Here is a 15,352-nt window from a genome sequence, read left to right as displayed (position 1 = left end):
CTAAATGTGGCCATAGCTATGGGCATATGCATGTTCTCTGTGTATATACACGCGAGTAGGCAAATATGTTTTTGTAGAAGGTACTATAGCACAGTGATTAAGATCATAGATGCTGGAGCCATACTTCCTGGGCTCAAATCCCAACTCTACCAATTGTTAACTAAATCGCCTTAGGTAAATTACTTTACACATCTGTTCTGCAGTTTCTTCACTGTAATATGGGGATAAAAATGGCATCTACTCCATAGGGTGGTTGTGAGGATTAAATGATTTAATCTATGTAAAACACTTAGAATGGGTGCACCAGGCACACATAATAAATATAAATTTATTAATATCATTCTGAAAGTGACTAAGGCTCTGTGTGATTGAGTGGTTCAATGTGCAAATAAAAGTGTGTACATCTCTGTTTTAGGTAAGACTGGGTGCCTGTGTATGCAAGCATATGCATATGTGTGCTTGCATGATATAGTCTGTGTTTCTGGGTTTGACTGTAGCTGTGTGTGGCATGACTGTTTCATTCCAGCCCTATGAAGTCTAACCTCCTGGCTTATGTACTGAAATGAGAGGCTAAGGTCTTGGGTCTGTTTCTGACTCAGGATTAGACCTGTGAAATGAGTTTGTTTTTAACTTTAGGAATCAGAGAACATTTCTTCTGAGAAGTTCAAAATATTTCCCTCTAATATTCTCATTTGTTTTTATTTCATTTTTAACTTTTGAAGTATAACACACATTTAGAAAGGCACAAATTCTAAATTTATAGCTCAATGTATTTTCACAAACTGAATACAGTTATATAACCAGCATGTAGATCAAGAAACAGAACATCTCCTAGAAGTCTTCCTCCTCTTCTCTTCCCAGTCACTGAGCCCTACTTCAAGGGCAAACACTATCCTTACTTCTGAGAGCATAGATTACTTTGGCCGATTTTGTACTTTACATAAATGAAATCATACAGTATGTACTCTTTTGTGTCTGGTTTCTTTCTGTAACATTACATTTGTGAAAGACATCCATATTGAGTGTAGTCGTAGCTTGTTCATTATTATTGCAATATAGAATTACATTATATGAGTAAAATACAATTTACTCATGCATTCGAGTATTCATCACATTTTGGCTGTTTGCATTTTGGGTTTATGAATATTCTAGTAAATGTCTTTTTTTGAATTCTCATTTGTTTAAAAATGCAATTTATAAAGGGTGGGAAGTGGCAAAAATGAGTCTTCCCTTTTTACTTATGGAAAAATAGAGGCAAAGGGAGAATTAGTGACTTGATTTAGGCACTGAGTGAGTCAGTGGCCCAATCAGGCTTCTGGTGTCTGTTTCCTAATTCTTGGGCCAGAGCACATTCTTCCTTCTACACTTCCGGAGGAACTTGATCCAGATTGCTCTTATGGAGGAAGAGATACACAATTATCAGCACAGCTGACTTTTTAACTTTGCCCTCCAAAGTCTGATGTACAGAGCTGATTTAACACTTGTTGAACTGAAAGGAATCAGGTAAGTTAAGGAAACTGAACTAATTGGGATTTGCTTTCTCAGTTACTTATCTGCCTCTTGCCTTTTCAGTTTTCCAGACACATGCAAAACCCCTTTGTTCTCTTTCTTCCACACCATCAGCTTTCATTTGCCTGTTTCCCGGAGTAATGTGGGCCATGGAACCAGGCCACCTCCTCTGGGCTCTCCTATTCGTGCAATCCTTGTGGCCCCAAGTGACGGATGGTACCACTCGAGTTTACTACCTGGGCATCCGGGATGTGCAATGGAACTATGCTCCTAAGGGAAGGAATGTCATCACAAACCAGCCTCTGGACAATGACACGTAGGTTTAATCTCTAGTTAGGTTTAAACTCTCTAGTGTTAGAGTCACAGAATCCTTGTATTAAAATTATCCTTGAGGGAATAATTTCATTATCCCCATATATAATATTTTGAAATAATAGTCAACATTTATTGAGCTTTTACTATTTGCCAGGCTCTGTCCTAAGCTCTTTATGTATTTTAATTCTTTTAGTCACCAATAACAACTGTCTGAGTTAGGAACTATGATTATCTCCATTTTACAGATGGGGAAATTGTACCCAGAGAAGTTAAGTAACTTATTCAATATGCCACAAATTTGTAAGTGGTAGAGTCAGCATTTAATCCAAGGGGCCTGGCTCTAGAGCTTGTGGTCATAACCATTATACTCTAAGGCCTCCCATATATAGCAGGATGATGCTAAGTCAGGCCACATCATTGGGGAGTTGACCACTTAAAAAGAGTCAGTTCACAATTGGTTGTCTTCCCATTACTATATATTGCATTGAACCATGTGAAATTGCCTTCATTTTTTGTAGGTTAAAAAGGTTCATATATTAGCAATTTCATATGCTTCCCATTTTCTAACAGTTAAACCTAAAGATTTCATATTTTGATCAGTACAATCCCATTTCTTCTTGTTTTGTCCTAAACAAAGAAGGACACTTTTGGTCAACCTCCTCTGGAAAAGAAACTTTTCCAGGTTTGAAGATGGTAGCAAAATTGTGACTCTCCCTTTTTGTCTTACCCAGAGTGGCTTCCAGCTTCCTAAAGTCTGACAAGAACCGGATAGGGAGAAGCTACAAGAAGACCATCTATAAAGAATACAGGGATGACTCGTACAAGGATGAAGTGGCCCAGCCTGCCTGGTTGGGCTTCCTGGGGCCAGTGTTGCAGGCTGAGGTGGGGGATGTCATCCTTATCCACCTGAAGAATTTTGCCACTCGTCCCTATACCATTCACCCCCATGGTGTATTCTATGAAAAAGACTCTGAAGGTAAACCATTGTACTCCTTCTTTCTCCCATTCCCAACAAATATCATGTTTCCTTTACTGCATCTGAGAGAGAAGAGCTGGGAACAAGGATTGTCTTTTCTTCCTTATTGATCTGAGGTGACAAAGACTCTGCTTAGAGTAAACATGGCTGGGTCCTGGTATTACTTCTGCTATTCATATACTGCATGACTTGGGCAAGTCATTGCCTCTCTCTGGGCCTCAGATTCCTTATCAGGAATGTGAAGATACAATCTGCCTTTTATCACAAGGAGCTACTTGAATGACATTTCCATAGGATATTTTAATATGCTTTGAAAAGAAAAGAGAGTGCAGTGAATGGAAGGGATTGTTTATTCTAGTGTCACAGTCTTCAGAAAGTTCCATATTTTTTCCTAAGAGGGAGTTCAGCTTATTTATATGTAACTCCCATTATCCCTGGCCCAATGGTCTATAATACTGACAGCAGTGAGTGAGGAGATTAGAGAGGGAATTCAGAAGATTCTAGCTTGGCCACTAACTCCCCGTATGACCTTCATTGGACAAGTTATTTTTCCTCAGTTTTTTCTTTCATACAATGGGGGAAGTAGACCAACTAATCGTTAAGTTGACTTTAGACTGCAATTCTGATTTTCTGCTTTTAGTTTTCCAAAGTGAGTGCTTGAAGGGTGGGAATTCTGTCTTCCCCCTTGCTTCTGTGCTACCAGCTCTGCACGTGGGTACTACCAGATCAGGCCAAGCAGCACTTTCCCTGGCCAAAGGACTTTCCCCGTGGCTGCAACCTATCTCCACCTATGGTTGATGTGAAGACTGGGTTTTTGTTTGTTTGTTTGTTTTTGGCTAAATATTTCCTGAATTTGTGTTCTCAGGTTGTGAGGAATGTTGTGCTTGACCTTAGAACACTACGTTTTACAAGACTGGGCCTAGATGTCCCATATGTCACCCCTCTCTTGGCTTCTATATCTGCCATGCTCTCTCTCACTCATTCTAGGACTGGGCATGTGAAATTTCATTTTATAGGCTCCCTATACCCAGATGGCTCCTCTGGACAGCTGAAAGCCGATGACTCTGTTCCCCCGGGGGGCAGTCATATCTACAACTGGACCATTCCAGAAGGCCATGCACCTACCAATGCTGACCCAGCGTGCCTCACCTGGATCTACCATTCTCATGTAGATGCTCCACGAGACATTGCAACTGGCCTGATTGGACCCCTTATCACCTGTAAAAGAGGTACAGGCCCCAAGAAATGAGCTATGAGATGCAGTTTGGGATATCTGGGGAAGCAGTGATGTGGTTGAACTACCTACATATAGGGAAGCACCCTAAGGAGTGTTAATTCAGCACCCTTCTTTATTAGCAGGAATAAACCTTACTGAACTCCCTTTCTACTACTTTTTTTTCTATTTCATTACTTTTTTCCTAGAAACAACCTGACAAAAAACAAAACAATATTTCTTCTTTCTTATTTTTTTATTATTTCACCTTTAAATCTCAAATTAGTCATGATGAGTCAGGCCACATTGAAGTAAGGTGTGTGGTATGAGTTTAGATATGGATAAGATGGAAAGTGTGGCCATAAGGGTTTGGGGAGGGTTGAGGACTTAGTCAGGAATAGGATATGTTCAAGGAATACTCTGGCCACCAGGGTGGCCTGAAACACCAGGGTGTTGCAGGAATGTGGTCAGGGGTTGAATACATAGGCAGTGGTGGTGGAAGGAAATTATTCTGGATCCTATGTGTCCCACCTGTAAGTCCTAGGTTTAACTGAATTGATGGTTTTATCTAGGGGGGTTGGAAATAGAAATTAGCAGCAGAAGGCTATATCTGCTTTTCTGTTGCTGACGGATTCCTAAGGCCCCTTCTCTTCCTATTCCTTTCTCATGAGTACCCCTTTAAGCTTACTGTTGCTAAGGAAGGGAGGTTCTCAAGAACACCTTTCTTACTTGCCCTAGGAGCCCTCAGTGGGAACTCCCCTCCTCGGCGGCAGGATGTGGACCATGATTTCTTTCTGCTCTTCAGTGTGGTAGATGAGAACCTTAGCTGGCATCTTGATGAAAACATTGCCACTTACTGCTCAGATCCTGCCTCAGTGGACAAAGAAGATGAGGCTTTTCAGGAGAGCAACAGGATGCATGGTGAGCTGGGAGGAGGTGGCCACATTGTGACAGTGAACACTGATGGAGGGTCTCCACTGGGCCTACTATTTGGTGGGTGCTTTCACATACCTGGTCCTTTTTAATACTTATGAGGACCAGGCGTAGTACATGGCTTTTCCCTGTTTTACCTGTGAGGACACTGAGGCTCCTAACACAATAGCAGATAAATGGCATAGCTAAAATTCCAACCTTGATCTCCCTAACCATGTAGGTTGTGCTATTTTCATTAGGCTATCCTATCTCATAATATGGAGTAGCACAGCTGATGACTCCAGAGTTATACATTATATGCTTAATCACTTTGGTGAGGGTTGTCCGCTGATATAATTAATTAACATTGCTTTGTTTTAAAAAGGAGGTAAGTTGGAAGAATTATCCACTTCTTGAAGAAAAATGATTGCTTTCAATGTACCTCGTTTATATCCCCCGGCCTACTCTGGGCTTATATCCATTATGGAATTGACCATATTAATTAAATTAAAAGCAAAATAAAGGCATGAGTGGAGGCCCTGAGGCATTAGTGGAGAACTGATTTTGGGAATAGAAACAAGTTGATTTTTATTTTGTTTAATTAAGGATGTGATTTACTTACCTTTGGTGACAGGGGTGGGATCAAAGCCATACTGTCCCAAGGGGAGGTGAACAGAGGTAAGATATAAAGCATGGCTTGGACAGCTCAAATTTCCCCTTTTTATACCAATTGATTATAATAGCTACATTAATTAGTCAGCTAATTTGACAATTGTCCTGTGTAAATTTCAGAAGAAACCTGCCTAAAAGGAAAGAATAGCCTACAAAGTAACCTCATTCCTTAGAGAGCTTCCTCAGATTATTGGTTTGGAATATTGGCTTTAACTGCTTAATAGTTCTGTGGACTTGGGAGAGAAGTAACTTCACCTCTCTGAGCATTAGTTTTCTTATTGTTTTTTTTTTTTTTTGAATGAGACTAATGATATCTGCCTATTTCCCAGGGCTGTTTGTGAGATTTAAATGAGATAATGCGTATGGGTCAGCACAGTATGCTCCTTAAAGCCTCATCTAAATGTTACCTGTTATTATTGTCCAATGGTAAGGCTTCTCTTTTTGGGATACACTTTCCTAAATCTGATATTTTCTTTTGCAGCAATCAATGGCTTTGTCTTTGGGAATTTACCAGAGCTGAACATGTGTGCACAGAAGCGTGTGGCCTGGCACTTGTTTGGCATGGGCAATGAAGTGGATGTCCACACAGCTTTTTTCCATGGACAGATACTGACCACCCGTGGACACCGCACTGATGTGGCTCACATCTTTCCAGCCACCTTTGTGACTGCTGAGATGGTACCCCAGGAGCTGGGCACCTGGTTAATTAGCTGTCAAGTGAATAGTCACTTTCAAGGTGAGGTCCAACATTTCTGATATTTGGAGTATAGGAGAGAGGTGTCCATAATGGTCACCAGGAGCCTGGGCTTCTGGCCTAGAGCCATAATATAGGTTTTCCAGGTGAGGTATCTTGGTATAAAGGATGAAACACTAGACTAGAAGTTGGGGTTCTTTCCTGGTTCTGCCGTCAACTTTCTGGAAACATTAGGTATGTCTCTCTGGGTTTAATCTTCCCATTTCAAACATAAGATGGCCTAGAGATGAATAGGTAGACTTTTAAGCTGCATTTTTTTTGCTCAGAATTCTAAGGAATTAAGACCCGGAGGTATTTCCAACTTAGTGAACAAGGAGTGAAGGAGAGATTAGTTACAGGAGAGTATGGTTTCCACAGGAGATCATCAAGTATTGTGGGTAAGTAGTGACACTCTAGTTGGAACTCAACAGCAGTAGGAGTAGAAGGTTTTTTTTCCAGAGGGAAAAAAGGTTAAAGTAATGGCATTGCAGAGCAATGCATTGAGGAGCAGCAGAGGGGAGAAGGAACATGTGAGGCAATGGAAAGAGCACTAGATAAGTGACTGGATGGTTTGAGTTGTGGTCTTAGCTTTGTGAAAAACTCACTATAATGACTTCAGGCAAGTCCCTTCCCATTTCTAGGCCTCATTTGCCATATCTATAAAATAGGGAGTTGGTCTAGATAGTCTTTAAAATCCTCTTTAGCTCTCACTTTGTAGAATTATTTGATGTATGTAGGAGGGTGTAAGAAAAGTGGTATGTATGTGTAAGTAGATTTCAATGGGTGAGGAGTTATAGACTGGAGGGACAATGACTCTTGTGTGTTAGGTTTGACCTAATAGGGAACAGTTACTTATGCTCCATCATCCATGGTCTGTCCTCAGTCACCAAGCTTCCTGGATAAGCAAGTATGAATATGGATTAGGGTCAGGGATGTAGCATGATAGTGGAACAAGCATGGACCTTAGAGCCAGACAAGCCTGGATTCAAATCCTAGTTCCACCACTTGCTTAGTCACCTTTGGTAAGTCATGTCATTTTTCTCTGAGTCTCTGTTTCCTCATCTGATGAGAGCAATAATAATGTCTACCTCATAAAATTGTAATGAGGATTTAAAGAGATAATGTGATTTTGAATCTTAGAGACTAGGGGGATGATGTGACCAAGATAGTAGATATAAGAGAAGAAAATGAGCATTTATCTGTAGTTTAAAGATGGGAACTTAAGTCTCAAATTCACTGCTGACTACTTTTGTGATCTTGGGCAACTTAACCTCTCTGATCCTTAGTTTTCTTCATCTACAAAAGAGGACATTAGAAGTCTATTTCATACAATGGTTGTGAAGATTGATAGAAATAACATATGTAAAGCACCCAAAACAGGGTCTGGCATATAATATAACACATGTTCCTTCCTCCTCCTTCATACCTCAGATTTCTAATTTATAAATTTTGAATCTCCTTGTGGTGTTGTGGGACTCTAATGAGATAATGTAGCTGAATGGCCTCTGTAAGTTGCAAAACAAATATAAAACACTGTTATCTATTGTCATTTTGCCTCAATGCAGTATCTTCCATATTTGAAGACATTACTTAGAATCTACATTTTCCTGACAGTCAGAAGTCTGAAACTTCATTGATAGAAGATTTTCCATTTTTTTGGGAGCTTCCCAGGTTCTAAATAATTTACTCCTCTTTAATTTGATACTCCAACCAGCCCCATGAAGTAGATTTTCCTATTCTCCCCATTTACAAAAGAAAGAAGCTCAGCCTGAGGAAGTGACTTGCCTAAGGTCCTACAGGTAGTGGTAAAGCTTGGGCTTGAAGTCAGGTCTCCTGTCTTCATTCTATGTGGTATTGCTACAGTGTGAGCCTTTTGCAATGGCAGGAATTAGGATATGGTAAACCAGTCAGTGATGAACAGGTGAAGGTACTTGAATTCCCACTTGAATTCCCTCTCTTTCTCAGTCAGGCTCTTTAGGAGTAAGAGAAAGTGGCCAATTTCGGGGCAGGGATAAAGGGACTAGTGGAGAGTGGGAGGAGGAAACACTAGAAGAAGAAGGAAGATGAGTCCTCTGGGTAGAAATTCTATTGGATAGAATGGGGCCAGCCATTATTTTCTTCCTTCAGATGGCATGCAGGCACTCTACAAAGTCACGTCTTGCTCCACGGCCCCTCCTGTGGACCTGCTCACAGGCAAAATTCGGCAGTACTTCATTGAGGCCCATGAGATTCAATGGGACTATGGCCCGATGGGGCATGATGGGAGTACTGGGAAGAGTTTGAGAGAGCCGGGCAGGTAAGAGGCAGTGGACTCCCTATCCCTATTCCCGAGCCCAGTCCCAAACACCTATTACCTCCCTCCCAGAAATCTCTCACTTCACTTGGGGGTCTGAATCATTGTCTGGCTAGGGTTACATGACACAACTGTTAGCCAAGTTCATGTGGCCCCTTAGAGGGCTTGCTCTTGGGGAGCTATAGCAAAGCTATAGTAGCAAAGCTTTTTGTAGGGTTTGTCATATCCCCAGCAGAGTGTCTAAGCAGAGTTTGAGGTTGGTTGGTCCTGCTATAATTACTGGCCGTGTTCAGAAAGGAAATCCCAGGTGGGACCAGTTCTTCCAACAGTTGAACTGGCTTTTCTCCAGCTTTTCTTCATTTTACCCATTTACCTCCTTGCTCCTTCCTTTCTTTTCCACAGTCTGAAGGAAGCATCTGAGCAGGGGTATTAAAAACCACTCTGAGAAATGTAGGAAGAATAGAAGCAACCTGCCCTGTGGCTATTCCGTGCTCATCCTTTAGAAGGAATTTCTGCAAGTTCTCCTGCCTCATCCATTACCCAGATGTGGACAGGATGGAGCAGGAGGTTTGTGCCCTGCTCATTTGCTATATCTTAAGTTATACTAACTCACTGGGCAATCAGTGATGCCAGGTCTTTCACAGAAGAGGCCATTAATAAATGACTAGGAAAGGGGAAGATACTAGGGCACTCATAATGTTTATCCTTGCAGCAGGAAATAATGGAATGATTCTACAGAAAACTCAGGAAAGTTGGCTCTTGAGTCCCAGCATAGCTTCTAGAATCTCCAACTAGGCTCGTTAACTTAGTAGGCTTTCATTAGGATCATTAATACTTAAGGATGGTTAAGGACAGATGTACACTGTATAATTCTGGAGGGCAGAACTGGTCCCAGTGTCTGGAAATTTCAAGCAAGAATATTACAGCATACCATAAAGAAGAACTCCAATAATTAAAGCTATCCAACAGTAATAGCAATTGTCTCCTCTGAAAACGAGTTCCCTGCCTTTGGAAAGGCTCAAGCAGAAGCTGTATATCACTTACTAGTAGTGTCACCAAAGAATATATCTTCACTGACGAGAGTTAACCAGGGTGATCTCTGAGGTCCTTCCTGACCATAAAGATCCATAACTTGATGAGACTAAGGGTGATATGGGAATCTATTTGGTAACCAATAAAATCATATGACATTTACCTCCTTATACGCCAGCAACTCAGATAAGTTCTTCCAGAAGAGTTCCAGCCGAATTGGAGGCACTTACTGGAAAGTCCGATATGAAGCCTTCCAAGATGAGACATTCCAAGAGAAGATGCATCTGGAAGAAGATAAGCATCTTGGAATCCTCGGTGAGGAAACTTTAACTTACAAAATTCATTGACTAGAGCCAGAAGAGTGAGGAGGACTTAGAAATTGGAACCTAGACATGGCTTAGGGGCACACTGTAGAACAGCATCTTCAAAGTGAGTCCCAAGAGATAAGTGTTTTGTGAAAAAAAAAGTTATGAGTCTGAATGTGCTTGAAAAACATTAGATTAAAAATAGTCAAATAGTGTTTTTTGCTGTAGGACTTCTGAGAGGCTTGTATTTATTTTTATTCATCATGAATCTCCATTGAACCTTTTTTTTTGGTGAACATTTTCCAGTACCATTGTTGTATAGTTCATACTTCTAAAATTGCTTCTCTAGGAGTATTCTTGAAGGATTATATAAGGAAGCAAGACTGCCCAAGTTCTTGACACTCTGGATCCAGAAGCAGATTGGCATGACATACAGACATGGTTGCTATGGTGAGGGAAGCAGAGCCAGACTTAAAGTTTTGACCTTGGAGACAGTATCCAGAAGGTCTAAAGCACAGGACACACTTGAAGCTCGAACTTGTGGGGGGGGGTAAGGGCAACATACGTAACCTAAATATCTGTACCCCCATAATATGCTGAAATAAAAAAAAAATAAATTCCTTAATAAAAGCACCAAGAAAGGAAAAAAGAAAGAGTATAAAAAGGTTATATGTGTTTTAGTAACATGGTGGAATCAGGAAATAAAATAGATGAGATGGGAAAAATGATTTGGAAATGAAAGTAATACAGTGGACCATATTCTAGGGATAGGTATATGCCAGTTGATTCTAGATCTGAAAATGGACAATAGGCCCTACATCAGCTGGTTTGAAAGATATTAGGAGGAGAAAACCACCTTAGGAAAGAGGGATTATAGTGATTATGAAGGAGTTACTATTGGCCGAGGTTCCATATGGGTCTCTAGTCTTTGAGCAGAGGTGAGCATTAGATATGGAAATTGAGTAGGAAACCAAGCTAGAAACTCTGACCTAGGATTAGAACAAGCATAAATGCTCAGTCTTGGTATTTTTGGTTGGCATCAAAGGTATCTCAAGCTAGGTTAGAAGTGGTGGGTAGTGAAGCATAGAAATGTCCAGGTGTTGTTGTTTGTGGCTAGATTGCCTAGTCTAGGGCCTGGGTAGAGGATATAATACTTTTCTTTGCTCAGAATTGGTTTCAGATTGAGATGAGCTCAGATCTTAGATGGGTCCCAGTAGGAGATGCATCTATGGGAGCTGGGACAATAAAGTTAGGGGAAATGGGATTGGACCTGACAGTGAATAGAGTGAGAGAAAGTTGTGGCCTCAGGTCCTGGTTCTGCAGCTAATAAGCCGTTTAAATTTGGGTAGATAAATTCTAGCTCTTTGAGCTGAAGTTTCCTCATCTATAAACTGGAAATAATAACCCCTTTCCTATATGCCTTAGAATGATATTTGACAGTCAAAATGAGATAATGGATTTTATGGTCCTTTTTATAAGTTGAAATATATTTGGAAGGGATTATTCTTATTATTGTAAAGAAAAGTTTTCTTTTTCACTTTCTTTTTTTCTCCCTCCCTCTTCTATTTCCTTTGTCCCTGTTCATCTCTATCTTCATTCTCATTGACTCTCCTTCCCTTTTTCCAGGGCCAGTGATCCGGGCGGAGGTGGGTGACACTATCCAGGTGGTCTTCTACAACCGTGCCTCCCAGCCATTCAGCATGCAGCCTCATGGGGTCTTTTATAAGAAAGATTATGAGGGCACTGTGTACAATGATGGTGAGCCAGCAGGGTTCCTAACAAATGTGGGTTCTAGGGTGGTAGCAGGTGTCTCTAAAGGACAAATAAATGAGGGATGGGGAGGGAGAAGGAGGTAGAATTAGTTGCCAAATGTGGACATTATTGAATGAATGAGTGAAATAATAGCAAAGCAGAGCTGGGCTCAATAATAAGAGAAAACTTCTTTTAAATATATTTAAATATATTCTAATTATAAAATGTATATGTTATGGAATTTTGAAATACAGAAAATTACAAAATAAACAAACATCATTCACAGATAAATTGCCATGTACATTTTGATATACCTATTAATGTTTTTCTGTGCTTATAAAGTATAAATAGATATGAGATCATATGGTTTGTACAGTTTTGCATCCTACTATTCTCACCATTCTATTGTGTTTGTTTTCCCGTGCCATTATAATTTTATAAACATAATGACTGTATAATACTCTATCACATGGATTTGCCATAGTTTATTTACCTTATCCTCTATTTTTTGGACATGTGAGTATTTTCGGTATTTTTTTTTTTTTTTTGAGACAGAGTCTCATTCTTTTGCCGGGGCTAGAGTGCCATGGCGTCAGCCTAGCTCACAGCAACCTCAGACTCCTGGGCTCAAGCGATCCTCCTGCCTCAGCCTCCCGAGTAGCTGGGACTACAGGCATGTGCCACCATGCCTGGCTAATTTTTTCTATATAGTTTTAGTTGTCCGATTAATTTCTTTCTATTTTTAGTAGAGATGGGGTCTTGCTCTTGCTCAGGCTGGTCTTGAACTCCTGAGCTCAAGAAATCCGCCCGCCTCGGCCTCCCAGAGTGCTAGGATTACAGGCATGAGCCACCGTGCCCGGCCTTTTCAGTATTTTTGAATATTGTAAAGCAGGTTGCAATGAATGAATGTATACATCCTAGTTCACATTTCAGATTATTATCCCAGGAAAGAATCCTAGAAGTGGAATTATTGAGTAATTTGTTTCTTGTTTTCTCTGAGACTATTAACACATTTTAATTCTAAGCCAAAAATATAAAAAAGTACCGAAAGCATAAAGGGCAAAGCTACAGACAAATCCAAAATAAAAGAACATTCTACAAGGCAACTGGTCTAGTTTCTTCAAGAAATCTGGGTGGAGGGGATTAGAGACATAACAACCAAATGCAACCTACAAACCTTAACTGATTCTGGTGATAAAAATAGCTTTATGAGACATTTTGAAGATGATTGGAAAATGTTTTACGTAGACTGGATATTAGATGATGATGGGGAATTTTCTTAGTTAAGATGATATTTAGAGTAACATAGGAGATGCTTGCTGATGTATTTGGCAGTAAAATGTCATGATGTTTGTATTTTACTTCCAAATGATTCAGCAAAAGCAAACAAACAAAAATGGGTGTGTGTGTAGATATACATACACAGATGTAGATAAATTAAAGGCGGAAAAATGTTAACAATAGACTCTGGATGGTAGGATGATCATTGTACTATTCTTTAAAGTTTTCTGTATGTTTGAAACTTTAAGGAGTTAGTAATAGTTAATGAATAGAAAAGACAGGTTAAAACCATCCCAAATTATACCCCAACTTGTTTTAAGCTATATTACAAAATATATCCTTGTATATGCTTCTTTGCACACTTTTATGATTATTTCTTCAGAGTATATTTTTAAGATATGGAATTGGCTGGGCACAGTGGCTCAAACCTGTAATCCTAGAACCTTGGGAGGCTGAGGCGGGAGGGTCACTTGAGGCCAGGAGTCTGAGACCAGCCTGGGCAACAGAGTGAGACCTGTATCTCTATAAAATATATAGAAACAATTAGCCGGGCATGGTGGCACATGCCTGTAGTCCCAGCTACTCAGGAGGCTGAGGCAGGAGAATCACCTGAGCCCAGGAAATTGAGGTTGCAGTGAGTTGTGATTGCGCCACTGTACTCCAGCCTAGGCAATGGTGCAAGACCCTATCTCTATTAAAAAAAAAGAAGGAATTGCTGTGTCAGAGGGTACACACATTAAAATTTTTGGTACCTACATGCAAATTGCTCTCAGGAGAGATTTGTACTGTTATCAATTTGGATTTGAATCATCAAGGACCCCTTTTCTCACAACCTCACCAGCACTGGGGCAGTCTTTTTGATCTTGTCAAAATGATGGTCTTGTAGGGAAAGAATAACATCAATAAAACTCACTGTGGTTTTGATTTGCATTTGTTTGATTACTTTAGGTTGAACATTCTTTTCAATATTTAGTGCATATCTTTATTTGTGGACATGAACTTTTAAAATAAATAGCTTTTGATAAATTTTGTCAACATTATTTCCAGAAGGGTTATTCTCATTTGTACTTACCGTTTTTATAGGTGAGTGAGAGGGGTAGATGCCATTTGAACCACTCTTCACCATCACTGATTATTATAATTTATAAAATCTTGGCTAATTTAATAGATAAAAGTTATCTAGATATTTTTATTTGTATTTCTTTGTTTACTTATGGCTTGAAAATTAAAAAAATATATATTTCTGTGCATTGCTTGACCATGTCCTGCATCCATTTTAGAAATTATAGCCTTAGTGTTTCTTCATATATATACACACATACATATTTAACCTATATGCACCCATATATGCATTCATACATATAGAAAGGAAAAAGTACTCAACAATCAGAGCTGCTGAAAGATGAAGTAGATTATAATGGCAAGTAGCAAATCTACCATCACTGGAGAGTTTTAAGCAGACGTAGGGAAATAAGAGCAGATCAATATATTTTTTTTAATTTCAGCATATTATGGGGGTATAGATGTTTAGCTTACGTATGTTGCCCTTGCCCCCTCCTCCCCCAAGTCAGACCTTCAAGCGTGTCCATCCCCCAGATGGTGCATATCGCACTCGTTATGTATTTTAAGTGAAGGGTATTCCAAATAAATCTTAACATTCCTTTTAGTTCTGTGATCCTATGATTTTGGAAAATTGAAACAGGGAAGTTTAAATTGCCATAGTTTATATAGCAAGCAATGGAAGAGCCAGAAACCAAACTCTGGTCTCTTGTGTCCTAGACCAGTGTTCTCTACAACATTCAACATTCCATGTTGCTGCTGGTGCTCCAAAATGCCTTTGTAGTTTATCCCACTGTTTGGAGCTGATAGTCCTCACTCTAGTTAATGTAAGTAATGAGTTTCATGTTTTCCCTGCAGGATCATCCCACCCTGGCTTGGTGGCCAAGCCCTTTGAGAAAGTAACATACCGCTGGACAGTCCCCCCTCATGCTGGTCCCACTGCTCAGGATCCTGCTTGTCTCACCTGGATGTACTTTTCTGCCACGGATCCCATAAGAGATACAAATTCTGGCCTGGTGGGCCCTCTGCTGGTGTGCAAGGCTGGTGCTTTGGGTGCAGATGGCAAGCAGGTAGCGCCAGGGTGTCTAGCTGGGAAGCCTACTGGGAGGAGGATGAAGCTGTGTTGCTGGGTAGGAGTTGAGCATGGAACTGGGTGAGGGAATAGAAGAAAAAATAATCAAGCTGTTGCATCAGAAATTAATAGTTGGTGGCCATACACATCTTTCTTAACCTCTATTTCTTTCTATTTCATATCCTCCCATCATCATCTTCCTTCCTTCTTTCCTTCCTTCCCTCTCTC

The 15,352-nt window shown here is 40.2% G+C and overlaps 1 protein-coding gene across 1 annotated transcript in view; it reads left to right on the top strand.

Annotated features, from left to right (window-relative positions):
- The first annotated feature begins 1,635 nt into the window (after window positions 1-1,635).
- HEPH (hephaestin) overlaps window positions 1,636-15,352 on the top strand; it is a 65,276-nt gene continuing 51,559 nt past the window's right edge. Inside the window, exons 1-9 of the mRNA XM_012643079.1 lie at window positions 1,636-1,825; window positions 2,556-2,800; window positions 3,817-4,029; window positions 4,752-4,934; window positions 6,079-6,333; window positions 8,458-8,626; window positions 9,834-9,970; window positions 11,587-11,718; window positions 14,911-15,122. Of these exons, the coding sequence (XP_012498533.1) occupies window positions 1,650-1,825; window positions 2,556-2,800; window positions 3,817-4,029; window positions 4,752-4,934; window positions 6,079-6,333; window positions 8,458-8,626; window positions 9,834-9,970; window positions 11,587-11,718; window positions 14,911-15,122 (1,722 nt within the window). The 5' untranslated portion in view covers window positions 1,636-1,649. The remainder of the gene's footprint in view (window positions 1,826-2,555; window positions 2,801-3,816; window positions 4,030-4,751; window positions 4,935-6,078; window positions 6,334-8,457; window positions 8,627-9,833; window positions 9,971-11,586; window positions 11,719-14,910; window positions 15,123-15,352) is intronic.

This window comes from Propithecus coquereli, unplaced genomic scaffold (assembly GCF_000956105.1).
Source record: "Propithecus coquereli isolate 6110/MARCELLA unplaced genomic scaffold, Pcoq_1.0 Scaffold101, whole genome shotgun sequence".
Lineage (NCBI taxonomy): Eukaryota > Metazoa > Chordata > Mammalia > Primates > Indriidae > Propithecus > Propithecus coquereli.
This window is presented reverse-complemented; position numbering and strand designations above follow the sequence as displayed.